This window comes from Salvelinus fontinalis, chromosome 37 (genome assembly GCF_029448725.1).
Source record: "Salvelinus fontinalis isolate EN_2023a chromosome 37, ASM2944872v1, whole genome shotgun sequence".
Lineage (NCBI taxonomy): Eukaryota > Metazoa > Chordata > Actinopteri > Salmoniformes > Salmonidae > Salvelinus > Salvelinus fontinalis.
This window is the reverse complement of record NC_074701.1, coordinates 21,163,780-21,178,418: the sequence shown is the minus strand read 5'-3', so window position 1 is coordinate 21,178,418 and position 14,639 is coordinate 21,163,780. Positions and strand designations below refer to the sequence as shown.

Sequence of the window (14,639 nt, the reverse complement as noted above, 5' to 3'; positions counted from 1 at the left end):
CCACAAAATTCTTGATCGTACAATATGCATATTATTATTATTATTGGATAGAAAACAGTCTATAGTTTCTATAGGAGTTGAAATTTTGTCTCTAAGTGGAACAGGACCCATTCTACAGCAATTTCCCTGACATGGAGTCAGATTTCAGAAATTTTGGCCCCTGATCTGGAGTCAGTTAAAAGGTCACAGTTATTGCTATGAGTATACGGACACTGCTTACGTCTTCCCCTGGATGCCTTTACGTGATGACGATTTGAATGGGGTCGATTGCGCGTTCACAGGCACTACAAATTAAAAAAACCTGTAGCTAGGAACTCTTTTCTTGCTGCGTAATGCGCCTGGAGGACATCGACCCGCACTTGTTCCAAGCATTAGTGGAGGGAGTAATATTACTCTGGTCATGTTTCTACTCGTTATGGGAGTTAAAAACATCATAAGGTAGTTAATTTAAAGCGTTTTATAGCAATTTATATCCGTTTAGTGCGATTTTGGGACATTTATTTCTGAAACGCTGTGAATTGCTGGGCACGCTTCCAGTTCATCCCGAACGCAGTTGGCATTTCCACATGGCAAGAGGACAGTTTTCCACCAAAAGACGATTAGACCCAAGAAAGGATCCTTTGCCCAAGATACTGATGGAAGAACAGCTCAAAGTAGGACATTTTTATTATGATAAATCGTGTTTCTGTCGAAAAATGTTAGTGGCTTAGGACGCCATGTTTTTTGACGTAGCTTCGCTTGGCGCAAACTGTATTGAAAAGTAAGGATAAATTAAAAAATGTAATTCCGCAATTGTATTAAGAATTAAATTGTCTATCAATCCCTGTCCACCCTATATTTTTTAGTCACGTTTATGAGTATTTATGTATAAGAGTAGATCACTGTCTAATATGGCGCACGGACATTTTCTCACCAGCTGGGCTACATTTCACATTGTCTAACCATGATTTTGGTGGCTAAATATAAACATTTTCGATCAAACTCTATATGGATTGTGTAATATGATGTTACAGGAGTGTCATCTGAAGAATTCTGAGAAGGTTAGTGAAAAAATTAATATATTTTGGCGATGTTGACGTTATCGCTCACTTTGGCTAGAATCAATGCTGGGCTGCTATGTGCTATGTGCTATGCTAATATAACGATTTATTGTGTTTTCGCTGTAAGACACTCAGAAAATCTGAAATATTGTCTGTATTCACAGGATCTGTGTCTTTCGATTAGTGTATGCTGTGTATTTTTACGAAATGTTTGATGATTAGTAAGTAGGTAAACACGTTGCTCTATGTAGTTTTTCTAGTCCATTTGTGACGGTGGGTGCAATTGTAACCTATGCCATCTACCTGAAATATGCACTTTTTTCTAACAAAACCTATCCCATACCATAAATATGTTATCAGACTGTCATCTGATGAGTTTTTTTCTTGGTTAGGGGCTATAAATATCTTAGTTTAGCCAAATTGGTGATAGCTACTGGTGTTGGTGGACAAATAAAAGATGGTGGATTATGCTAATGTGTTTTTAGGTAATAGATGTACATCTTTACATATTGTGTCTTCCCTGTAAAACATTTTAAAAATCGGACATGTTGGCTGGATTCACAAGATCTGTGTCTTTCATTAGCTGTATTGGACTTTAATGTGTGAAAGTTAAATATTTAAAAAAAAAATTTTTTTTTGAATTTCGCGGCACTGGTTTTTCAGTGGGGGTGGGGGGGGAGTGCCGCTAGCGGCACCCTCATCCTAGACAGGTTAATTCCACGGTCCAACTCATCCCAAACCATCTCAATTGGGTTGAGGTCGGGTGATTGTGGAGGCCAGGTTACCTGATGCAGCACTCCATCACTCTCCTTCTTGGTCAAATAGTCCTTACACAGCCTGGAGGTGTGTTGGAAACCAAATGATAGTCCCACTAAGAGCAAACCAGATGGGATGGCGTATCGCTGAAAATTTTTGTGGTAGCCATGCTGGTTAAGTGTACCTTTTAATTCTAAATTAATCACTGACACTGTCACCAGCAAAGCATCCACACACCATCACAAATCCTCCTCCATGCTTCACAGTGGGAACCACACATGCGGAGAACATCCGTTCACCTACTCTGCGTCTCAAAAAGACATGGCGGTTGGAACCAAAATCTCAAATTTGGACAAACGACAAAAGAGATTTCCACCGGTCTAATGTCCATTGCTCATGATTCCTCGCCCAAGCAAGAATCTTCTCCTTATTGGTGTCCTTTAGTAGTGGTTTCTTTTCAACAATTCGACCATGAAGGTCTGATTCACCTAGTCTTCTCTGAACAGATGTTGAGATGTGTCTGTTACTTGAACTCTGTGAAGCATTTATTTGGGCTGCAAATTCTGAAGCTGGTAACTGTAATGAACATATCCTCTACAGCTGGTAGCTGTAATGAACTTATCCTCTGCAGCAGAGGTAACTCTTGGTCTTCCTTTCCTGTGGCGGTCCTCATGAGAGCCAGTTTCATCATATCGCTTGATGGTTTTTTGCGACTGCACTTGAAGAAACTTTCAAAGTTCTTTAAATGTACCATATTGCCTGACATTCATGTGTTAAAGTAATGATGGACTGTTGTTTCTCTTTGCTTATTTGAGCTATTCTTGCCATAATATGGACTTGGTCTTTTACCAAATAGGGCTATCTTTTGTATACCACCCTTACCTTTTCTCAAAACAATTAATTGGCTCAAATGCAATAAGAAAGAACAAGGCACACATGTTAAATGAAATGTATTCCAGGTGACTACCTCATGAAGCTGGTTGAGAGAATACCAACAGTGTGCAAAGTTGTCATCAAGGCAAAGGGTGGCTACTTTGAAGAATCTCAAAAATAAAGCATATTTTAATTTGTTTAACACTTTTTTGGTTATTACAAGATCCCTTATGTGTTATTTCATAGTTTTAAATTAGGAACTACCCTTGAATGAGTAGGTGTGTCCAAACCTTTGACTGGTACTGTAAATCTATATCTACAGTACATGGTAACAATTTACTTGACATCCATTTCATAATATTTCATATCAGCTGACATAACTTGTTATAACCTGTCATAATATAGTCATAACACTGTCATGACCCATATAGTTATGTCAGCTGTTATGTCATATAGTTGTGGCAAATATTGCGTTATTTTATGGCTGGTTGTAACACCTACATACGAGTGTCAAAACCCAAACAAATATAAATAATTATTTTCCCTGCCAGGAAGTTTCCTTTCATTTAAAAATTTGTTTTTTAAATCATTTGTTGTTGTTGTCGGAATGAATTCCTTACAGTCCCGTTTTTTTCCGTCATATAGCGTTTAGAAAATGCACTTTATAACAATTTCAAAGAGCATTATGACCATCATAATCATATAAGCCAGGTCGGCCTTTCACGGCCTTATATCAGTCAAAAAGAGGGTGTCTTGTCCTGCTCCTGAAATCTGCTCCTGCATTCATCCCAGTCACCAGCAACAGAGCATTGGGGTAGGTGCATGTCTGACATCAATGTGTGCGTGATTACAATGATAATATAATATAGTACATTTCCCAAAAATGGTTATAACATAAACATACTGTTGACACGTATGCTATGGTGTAATGTAAAGTTTTGCCTTGTGTGGTAGCTTTTGTGGATTTTGACACGTATGTGTCATAACCAGCCATTAAATAACGCAATATAACAGTGCTATGACCATATTATAACAGGTTATGAAATGTTATGTCAACTGTTATGGCATATTATGACATGGTTATGACCATGTCATAATTTGTTATGACCCTGGGTGTCACGTAAAGTGTTACCCTATATAGGATGAGCCTTGACTAGTATATGGTATATAATAATAACAACAATAATAATACACAGTACATTCGGAAAGAATTCAGACCCCTTGACATTACAGCCTTATTCTAAATTGGATAAAACACATTTTTTCCCTCATCAATCTACACACAATAACCCATAATGACAAATGAAAACAGGGTTTTAGACATTTTTGCTAATTTATTTAAAAAAGATCACATTTACATAAGTATTCACACCCTTTACTCAGTACTTTGTTGAAACACCTTTTGCAACGATTACAGCTTCGAGTCTTCTTGGATATGATGCTACAAGCTTGGCACACCTGTATTTGGGGAGTTTCTCCCATTCTTCTCTGCAGATCCTCTCAAGCTCTGTCAGGTTGGATGGAGAGCGTCGCTGCACGGCTATATTTAGGTCTCTCCAGAGATGTTCGATCAGGTTCAAGTCCGGCCTCTGGCTGGGCCACTCAAGGACATTCAGAGACATGTCCCAAAGCCACTCCTGCGTTGTCTTGTCTGTGTGCTTAGGGTCGTTGTCCTGTTGGAAGGTGAACCTATGGAGCAGGTTTTCATCAAGGATCTCTCTGTACTTTGCACCGTTCATCTTTTCCTCGATCCTGACTAGTCTCCCAGTCCCTGCCGCTGAAAAACATCCCCACAGCATGATGCCGCCATCACTGTGCTTCACCGTAGAGATGGTGCTAGGTTTCCTCCAGACGTGACGTTTGGCATTCAGGCCAAAGAGTTCAATCTTGGTTTCATCAGACCAGAGAATCTTGTTTCTCATGGTCTGAGAGTCCTTTAGGTGCCTTTTGGCAAACTCCAAGCGAGCTGTCATGTGCCTTTTACTGAGGAGTGGCTTCCGTCTGGCCACTCTACCATAAAGGCCTGATTGGTGGAGTCCTGCAGAGATGGTTGTCCTTCTGGAAGGTTCTCCCATCTCCACAGAGGAACTCTGGAGCTCTGTCAGAGTGACCATCGGGTTCTGGGTCACTTCCCTGACCAAGGCCCTTCTCCCCCGATTGCTCAGTTTGGCCAGGCGGCCAGCTCTAGGTAGAGTCTTGGTGGTTCCAAACTTCTTCCATTTAAGAATGATGGAGGCCACTGTGTTCTTGGGGACCTTCAATGCTGCAGACATTTTTTGGTACCCTTCCCCAGATTTGTGCCTCGACACAATCCTGTCTCGGAGCTCCACATACAATTCCTTCGACCTCATGGCTTGGTTTTTGCTCTGACATGCACTGTCAACTGTAGGACCTTATATAGACAGGTGTGTGCCTTTCCAAATCATGTCCGATCAGTTGAATTTACCACAGGTGGATTCCAATCAAGTTGAAGAAACATCACATGGATGATCAATGGAAACAGGATGCACCCGAGCTCGAATTCGAGTCTCATGGCAAAGGGTCTGAATAAGGTATCTGTTTTTTATTTATAAGAGATTTGCACAAAAAAAAAAGTAAACCTGTTTTCGCTTTGTCATTATAGGGTATTGTGCATAGAAAATGATGAGGTGAAAAATATATTTAATACATTTTATAATAAGGTTGTAATGTAACAAAATGTTGAAAAAGTCAAGGGAATACTGACTACTTTCCGAATGCACTGTATAGATATGAAGTGTGTAAAAGAGTACTGAGACATTTTTAAAGTGACCAGTGTTCAATGACTACAGTATGTACATAGTGCAGCAGTCTCTAAGGTGCATGGTTGAGTACCTGGTGGTAGCCAGCTAGTAAACGTGACTAAAGTTCAAGGCAGAGGTTACTGGGCAGGGGCTGGCTGGCTGGTGAATATTTAACAGTCTGATGGCCAGTTTTTTAGTCTCTCGGTCCCAGGTTTGATGCACCTGTACCCGCCTTCTATATGGTTGAGGGGTGAACAGGCCATGGCTCGGGTGGCTGAGGTCCTTGACACACACACGGAGACCTCTGATTGTGAGATCCAAAAGAGCTAACTCCTTCTCCAAAGGGGTGTAAAGAGTTCAAACATGGCATCTGTTCCCCTTTATCAATATCTTCCTGACTGGTCCAGTGAGGGAGTGAGGCAGTAGAGATAAAGAAGCTGAAGCTTCATATATTTGATCTTCACAGCTTCTGAACTCAGCTGGCACATCATGACCACAGATGCAGATATTGAAAACAGACTAGTATCCTACCACCTCTATCGCCCAAACCCTCCCACTTTCTCTTTTGTTTAATCAAACGTGTTTTCTCCAGGAAACACTCCCTCAATATTTAAATAATGATGCTTTCTAATATGTAACCATCCCACAGGGAGAGTACACACATGTAGATGCTTAACCTGTTGAGGATGGGGGCGCTGTTGAGACTATTTATGCTAATTGGGTAATTTTTGAAACGGCTTCCCACAAAATCCTTGATCGTACAATATGCATATTATTATTATCATTGGATAGAAACCAGTCTATAGTTTCTATAGGAGTTGAAATTTTGTCTCTAAGTGGAACAGAGCCCATTCTACAGCAATTTCCCTGACATGGAGTCAGATTTCAGAAATGTTGGCCACTGTTCTGAAGTCAGTTAAAAGGGCACTGTTATTGCTATGACTATACGGACACTTCTTACGTCTTCCCCTGGATGCCTTTACGTGATGACGATTCCAATGGGGTCGATTGCGCGTTCACAGGCACTACAAATGAAAAAACCCTGTAGCTAGCAAGTCTTTTCTTGGTGCGTAACGCGCGTGGAGGACACCGACCCGCTCCTGTTCCAAGCGTTAGTTTAGCCTGTTATATTTCTCCGGTCATCTTTTCACTCGTTATAGGAGTTAAAAACATCATAAGGTAGTTAATTTAAAGCGTTTTATAGCAATTTATATCCGTTTAGTGCGATTTTGGGACATTTATTTTTGAAACGATGTGAATAGCTGGGCACGCTTTTCAGTTCATCCCGAACGCAGTTGGCATTTCCACATGGCAAGAGGACAGCTTTCCACCAAAAGACGATTACTCCCAAGAAAGGATCCTTTGCCCAAGATACTGATGGAAGAACAGCTCAAAGTAGGACATTTTTATTATGATAAATCGTGTTTCTGTCGAAACATTTTAGTGGCTTAGGACGCCATGTTTTTTGACGTAGCTTCGCTTGGCGCAAACTGTATTGAAAAGTAAGGATAAATTAAAAAATGTAATTCCGCAATTGTATTAAGAATTAAATTGTCTATCAATCCCTGTCCACCCTATATTTTTTAGTCACGTTTATGAGTATTTATGTATAAGAGTAGATCACTGTCTAAGTGGCGCAAGGACATTTTCTGACCAGCTGAGCTACATTTCACATTGTCTAACCATGATTTTGGTGGCTAAATATAAACGTTTTCGATCAAACTCTATATGGATTGTGTAATATGATGTTACAGGAGTGTCATCTGAAGAATTCTGAGAAGGTTAGTGAAAAAATTAATATATTTTTGGCGATGTTGACGTTATCGCTCACTTTGGCTAGAATCAATGCTGGGCTGCTATGTGCTATGTGCTATGCTAATATAACGATTTATTGTGTTTTCGCTGTAAGACACTTAGAAAATCTGAAATATTGTCTGTATTCACAGGATCTGTGTCTTTCGATTCGTGTATGCTGTGTATTTTTACGAAATGTTTGATGATTAGTAAGTAGGTAAACACGTTGCTCTAAGTAGTTTTTCTATTCCATTTGTGACGGTGGGTGCAATTGTAACCTATGCCATCTACCTGAAATATGCACTTTTTTCTAACAAAACCTATCCCATACCATAAATATGTTATCAGACTGTCATCTGATGAGTTTTTTTGTTGGTTAGGGGCTATAAATATCTTAGTTTAGCCGAATTGGTGATGGCTACTGGTGTTGGTGGACAAATAAAAGATGGTGGATTATGCTAATGTGTTTTTAGGTAATAGATGTACATCTTTACATATTGTGTCTTCCCTGTAAAACATTTTAAAAATCGGACATGTTGACTGGATTCACAAGATCTGTGTCTTTCATTAGCTGTATTGGACTTTAATGTGTGAAAGTTAAATATTTTAAAAAAATATTTTTTTTGAATTTCGCGGCACTGGTTTTTCAGTGGGGGGGGGGGGGGGGGTGTGCCGCTAGCGGCACGCTGATCCTAGACAGGTTAAAGCACCAGGGGCTCTTCAGAGACTACGGAGGGTCTTAATGTCAAAGAGAACAGTAGCACTACATATGTAGTTGCATGCCATCAATACAGAGAACACAATTAAGTCTCTGAATAATGTAAGATAGAATCCCTTCATTGTGAAGGTGCTGCAGAGCACTGTGTGTCAAAATACAGCAGGAGCCAACAGTGGCAGTGTGTTCCTGTCCAGAAGGAAAGGGTTTCATCTGGTATTGGTTGGGTCTTGGAAAGCTACTGTAAGTCAGTGAACAGGTGATCCAGAATAAATACATGCTAATAAAGGTGTAAAGTAGTAACGTGCCTGGCCAAGTTATTTAATCTATTCAATAGAGGCATAGATGTAGATAAATCAAACTGCTACAACATAAGTTAAGTTCAATTGTGTTGACTGAGTTGAAAATAAATTGATCCCGTAGGCAGTGTAGTTGTGTCGAGTCATATCATACAGCCTAAACCAAGCTCTTATATCTTTTACAAGTGGGTGCTGTTTCCTCCCATATACTTTATTAGAGTGGTGGGTGTTATTTGGTAATATATGTGGATGTGGTTGGAACGAGGCGTACCGTGAAGGTGTAGGTCATCTGCTTCTCTCTGTCCACAGGTTTGAGCAGTCGGAGGTAGCGGGTGATCCCGGTCGGGGTTATGGCAAAGCTGGTGCTGAAGTCATCCAGAGTCACCGTCAACAGAGGGTCTTTGCTCTTCAAAAAGTAAAGACATTGGAGAGAAGAGGGTTACCATGGAGACAAGACCTTACTCAAATCTGCAGCTGTGTCACTGAGGAAAAAACAATCGTGAGAGACAGAACAAGTCAAAACATGTCTGAGTGGTAAAAGACTGCTGACAAAGACAACATAGTACTGAGAACATAGTACTGAGAACAGGGGAAGGCCTTGAAGGAATTCTAAGAAATCATGTGATTTTATACCCCCTATAAAGCACACTACAATTGTACAGTAGGTCTTTCATTGCGGCTCTGGCAACAAGCTACAGCATATGATTGATTCACAGAAACCTAGGCGTTTGCCGGCCTACTGTACAATACAGTCGAGACGTTTGAAAGAAGAACATATTTTTTTCATTAAAAAAATGCATTCTTGAACATGTGAAAGTTCATGTGTCTTAATAACAAACTCGTATGCGATCTTTAGATATGAATATAAAATGGAGTACGGAGTAATTTGGTCTAAAAGTGAGGACTATATATTCAATACTGTACTGTTTCAATACTTTCCTCCAAAATTGATTTAAGCAGGGTTGGGTTGTTATGGAGATTCAAGTCTGTCAATGAGGCCTGCATGTCTGCTAAACATTCACACTGCTTTGCCCATTGATCTGTTTTAGAGCTGCACTTTGATGTCTTAATCTCACCCTGCTGAGAGGGAGAGAGTGCAAGAGAGCGAGAGATAGAAAGTTACAGACAGACACACACAGAGAAAGAGAGACACAGTAAGACATGATACAGAGGGAAAGTAAGTTTGAGACATCTCTGTTGAGGAGTTTATTGTGTTAGGTGTCATCTGAGGAAATGAATAAAATAATATTTTCAACATCATCAACATAAAGAGAAATATCCTGGTGACAAAAGCACAAACAGAGTGGGGGCGAATGCTGCTGTGCATCTGTGTTCTGAGTTTCTCCTGGTGTGTTGGCAGCCTGTCTCAATGTGTGTTTTCAACCATTTAAATGCAGTTGAGGCGCTAAGAAAACCCACTCCTGTCAGCGCCTGTTTGAAATGTTGTGCTTTTCAGAATCATCATCTCAACAACACACACACACACACACACACACACACACACACACACACACACACACACACACACACACACACACACACACACACACACACTGAATGTACTAAATGTATCGGTGCGATCTGTGTATTTACCCACTAATAACATAAAAATGTGTTACTTGACTAGAACAATAGACACACACGGCAAAACACAAAAACATTAGACATTTGTGTATGAAGAAATTGATAATTGGAAGGGAAAACTGAGTCACACATCTGAAAAAACTGAAAGAGAGCTTGGCCCAGAGGTTTGAACACAGACCATGCAGTAGAGTAAAACCCAAAGGCACACTTTTAGTCATAACAGCATCACAAACCACACGTTTACCTACAGGTGTTTGACCAGGCAGCAGCTACAACAAAGAGACAAAGCAGCATCAATGATAATACAGTATGATGGAGAGTGTTTTCCCATCTTAGAATGGGCTTCTGGAAGTATTTTACTAACATAAACATGCTATCAAATGTAAATATTTAATTGGCTTATGTACTCATGAAATGATTTAGTCTGAAAAACTCACTATAGGCTTCATATTTTGTATGAAATTCAATTAATTCCAAAGGTTAAGATGTACATTTAGTTGCTTGTGTGTGTATTTGTGTGCGCTGTCTGTGTATGTACTTGTGCGTGCATTCATAGTATTGTGTATTTGCAGGTTCATAAGCGACATGTTTGTGCTTGTGTGTGTGCACGCAGACATCCCCAATACCTCTTCAATGTCTTTGTCCAGGGCGATTATGCCCAAGGGGGCAGTGAGGTTGGAGCTGGCAGAGATGGTAGTGCCTACTGGGGAGGCCTCGCTGACGTAGCCTTGGTAGGACTGGAACTGGAAGTACGGAGCCTGGTTGTTCTCATCCAGGACATCAATGATCAGTTCAGCGTATGCTGGGAGTGGGTGGCCGTTGTCCTGCTCAGCCTAAAAGAAGGAGACGTGTATATTTATTATGAACCCGAAGAATTGTCAAAGACCCCAGCCACCCCAGTCATAGACTGTTCTCTCTATTACTGCATGGCAAGCGGTACCGGAGTGCCAAGTCTAGGACAAAAAGGTTTCTCAACAGTTTTTACCACCAAGCCATAAGACTTCTGAACAGGTAACCATGTGGTTACCCGGACTATTTGCCCCCCAACCCCTCTTTTACGCCTCTGCTACTCTCTGTGTATCATATATGCATAGTCACTTTAACCATACATTCATGTACATACTACCTCATTTGGCCCTACCAACCAGTGCTCCCGCACATTGGCTAACCGGGCTGTCTGCATTGTGTCCCACCACCCGCCAACCCCTCTTTTTACGCTACTGCTACTCTCTGTTCATCATATATGCATAGTCACTTTAACCATACCTACATGTACATACTACCTCAATCAGCCTGACTAACCGGTGTCTGTATATAGCCTTGCTACTGTTATTTTCAAATGTCTTTTTACTGTTGTTTTATTTCTTTACTTACACGCACGCACACGCACGCGCACGCGCACACACACACACACACACACACACACACACACACACACACACACACACACACACACACACACACACACACACACACACACACACACACACACCTTTTTTCACACTATTGGTTAGAGCCTGTAAGTAAGCATTTCACTGTAAGGTGAAAGGTGACCTGTTGTATTCGGCGCACGTGACAAATAAACGTTGATTTGTTTTGAACCTCACTGTACCATGTACTGATACGCAACTTACAACATACATGGAACATACAATCATATGGTGGTCATAGCTCATTGGAAAGATTATTAAAGTATAAATGTATAAATGCCGACATCATTCGTTCGACATGGTGGTATCTTTTTGTGTCGGTAAAATGTATTATGCGAGAAATGGCGGTGGAAACGCCTTTATGTGCAAATATTGATATAGCAACCATCATATTGAAGTGAACGTGATGACATGGTGTGTGGTCCTCCCACTATGACTCGGGAGACCATGCAGTTCATTAGGCTAGAGATGAAATGAGTTACAATGAACTTCTTCTGCCTGCGGTTATGGAACCCCTACCTGTCCCAGACCTGCTGTTTTCAACTCTTAATGATCGGCTATGAAAAGCCAACTGAGATTTATTCCTGATTATTATTTGACCATGCTTGTCATTTATGAACATTTTGAAAATCTTGGCTCTCTCTAATTTTCTCCTTCTCTCTTTCTTTCTCTCGGAGGACCTGGGCTCTAGGACCATGCGTCGGGACTGCCGCCCGTGGTGACTCCTTGCTGTCCCCAGTCCGCCTGGCCTTGCTGCTATTCCAGTTTCAGCTGTTCTGCCTGCGGTTATGGAACCGCCACCTGTCCCAGACCTGTTGTTTTTCAACTCTTAATGCTCAGCTATGAAAAGCCAACTGAAAATTATTCATGATTATTATTTGACCATGCTTGTCACTTATGAACATTTTTGAACATCTTGGCATAGTTCTGTTATAATCTCCACCCGGCACAGCCAGAAGAGGACTGGCCACCCCTCATAGCCTGGTTCCTCTCTAGGTTTCTTCCTAGGTTTTGGCCTTTCTAGGGAGTTTTTCCTAGCCACCGTGCTTCTACACCTGCATTACTAGCTGTTTGGGGTTTTAGGCTGGGTTTCTGTACAGCACTTCGAGATATTAGCTGATGTACGAAGGGCTATATAAAATAAAATTGATTGATTGATTGATTGGAGAAAGTGCTTCTTTCTTGATGCTCCTTTCCAATAAATCTTGAGGGTCTAATTCTGGTGACTTGATGCTTGACTGTCGTTTGACAAATGAAAATATTCTTATCAGTAACAATCTCATTATGTAGACTAGCCAACCCGCACAGCCTACCCACACTGCACAGTATATCCGAGCTGTTGGCATACATGGGAAGACCAAAGTAGGCACATTTGCTATTTATTAACGCAACAGTTATTGTGACAAAACTATCGGTAGAGTTGAAAATGTGATGGAAACACATTGAACTTTAGATTTTTATTCAGTACATGCAAACTTAAGCAGAAAAGTACATTTTGTGTGTACTACGTCATCACACACTGATTTTTATTCACAAGTTCGTTCAGTGGAAACACACCACCGGTGGGAAAATGCACATATCGTCTTTATGCTGATTTTAGAATATTTGCATGAAAAGTCGCCAATTAGATGTAAACCTAGCTACTCACAAGAAAATGTGTTCTTTAGGACATTCTCTCTGTCTTCTTTTTAAGGTCGGAGTACCTGTGCATAGAATCTATTGCAAGTATATTGGAGTATAAAATAAAAGATTCCCCCGCTCAGTGCTTGCTTTCCAACTTTCACTTTTGGAGTGCTGCCTCATCTGTCCATCTTTCTCATATCCTCCTGCTGCCCAGCTTGAAGAGCACTCCTTCCATGTCTACCACCACCAATTTATCTGTACATCTTCACTGTGTCCATCTCCTGTGACCACCCCCACCTCCTGCCCATCTCAGACTGATGAGATTGGACAACCATCGACCCACCACCCACTTCTACCCTGTGGTTTCTCCCTAGGATCTAATCTACTCTCAGGAACACCGGAGGGAAAATGCTTTTAGAAAGAGGAGATGGGGAGAGAGAGAGAGAGGCAGCGAGTGAAAGCGTTAGGCAGATAGAGAGAGGGTAGGAGGGAAAAGGATGATGAAGTATGTTCCCTTGTGGTTTGTCTCTTTAGTAATGTCCCTGTTTCTGGGAGGCAGTGGTAAATTACCTGTGTTCCGTTGCTAGAACACACCAGGCTGCAGGAAACTTTCTGCCACCTACAGTCACTGTTTATCACTCAATCTTCATTGCCCCCCTCCCTCAATCCCCCCTCTCTCTCTATTTCTCTTGTTATTTTTTTCTTTCCCCTTCCTCTGTATTGATCTGACTATTATTGTCTCCCCCTCTTCCCCCATCCATTTATCTCACCCATCTTTATTTTTCATTTTTGTCCTAGCCACCCTCTGAGAGAAAATGGCTTTTTCCAATGAGACATCAGAATCAATGATAACATTGGTGCAACATGTCCTTGGTGCTGAACATTATACAACAAGTAACAATAAAATACGACTATGTTATACTATTTTCTCTCCTCCAGGTATCTCGATGTATAAAGATCTCAATGTATTTCAATGGCAGCAGGCATATTTGTAAAGCAGTATCTACTAGCTAACCCAGAGCAGTCTCCAGATACCAATCTCTAATTCTCTCTCTTCTTCCCTGCTGATACCCCCAGCACCAGTTCCATCTCCATGTGACTCAGCTAGATAAGCCTGATATCGCCCTCCCTCCATCTCCCTCGCCCTGCTCCATAGACAACTCTCCTGGCGACACAAAACATGCTCTTCACACATCATCACTCTCTCCTCTCCTCTGCGTGGAGATCACTCCCTCCTCTGCTCTCCTCTCTGTGTACATGGCAACCTGATCAGTGCTCAGGGGCTACCGTTTTAAATAGAAAGAGGTTCTGGTGGGTGGATGATAGTCTGCTCTGTTCATCACCACAGGTAATCCTTAGTTCTGATCAGGATCCATAAGAAGGTTACAGCAACAATTCCTATCACATGTTCCTAGATTACTGACACTACTGTAAGCATTGGTTTAGTTGCCTTTTGTCAGGCTTAAAGGCTGACTAAGCTTACCCAAATTCTCTGGTTGATAGTGTGATACATGCTGCACCTTGATTTCAGGTTAAAGGTGGGTTTGCTTACTTTGATGATGAGGGTAAATTTGGTGTACAGGTCTCTGCTGACTGGTTTCAAGAGGAGGAGCTCTGCGGTCGTCTTGTTCAGGGAGAAGTAGTCTGGGTACTTTGAGGGCTGACCTGAAGTAAAACAACACGCACAAATAATCTGTTTTTTGCTTTTGGGCATGAATGGTGACCATTGATAACACATTAGCGATTAAACGATAAAGGATCAA

The 14,639-nt window shown here is 41.2% G+C and overlaps 1 protein-coding gene across 1 annotated transcript in view; it reads right to left on the bottom strand.

Annotated features, from left to right (window-relative positions):
• LOC129836349 (protocadherin-15-like) overlaps window positions 1–14,639 on the bottom strand; it is a 340,099-nt gene that overhangs the window by 170,898 nt on the left and 154,562 nt on the right. Inside the window, exons 12-14 of the mRNA XM_055902394.1 lie at window positions 14,429–14,541; window positions 10,450–10,656; window positions 8,511–8,645 (exon numbers count right to left, since the gene is read on the bottom strand). Coding sequence (XP_055758369.1) covers window positions 8,511–8,645; window positions 10,450–10,656; window positions 14,429–14,541 — 455 coding nt within the window. The remainder of the gene's footprint in view (window positions 1–8,510; window positions 8,646–10,449; window positions 10,657–14,428; window positions 14,542–14,639) is intronic.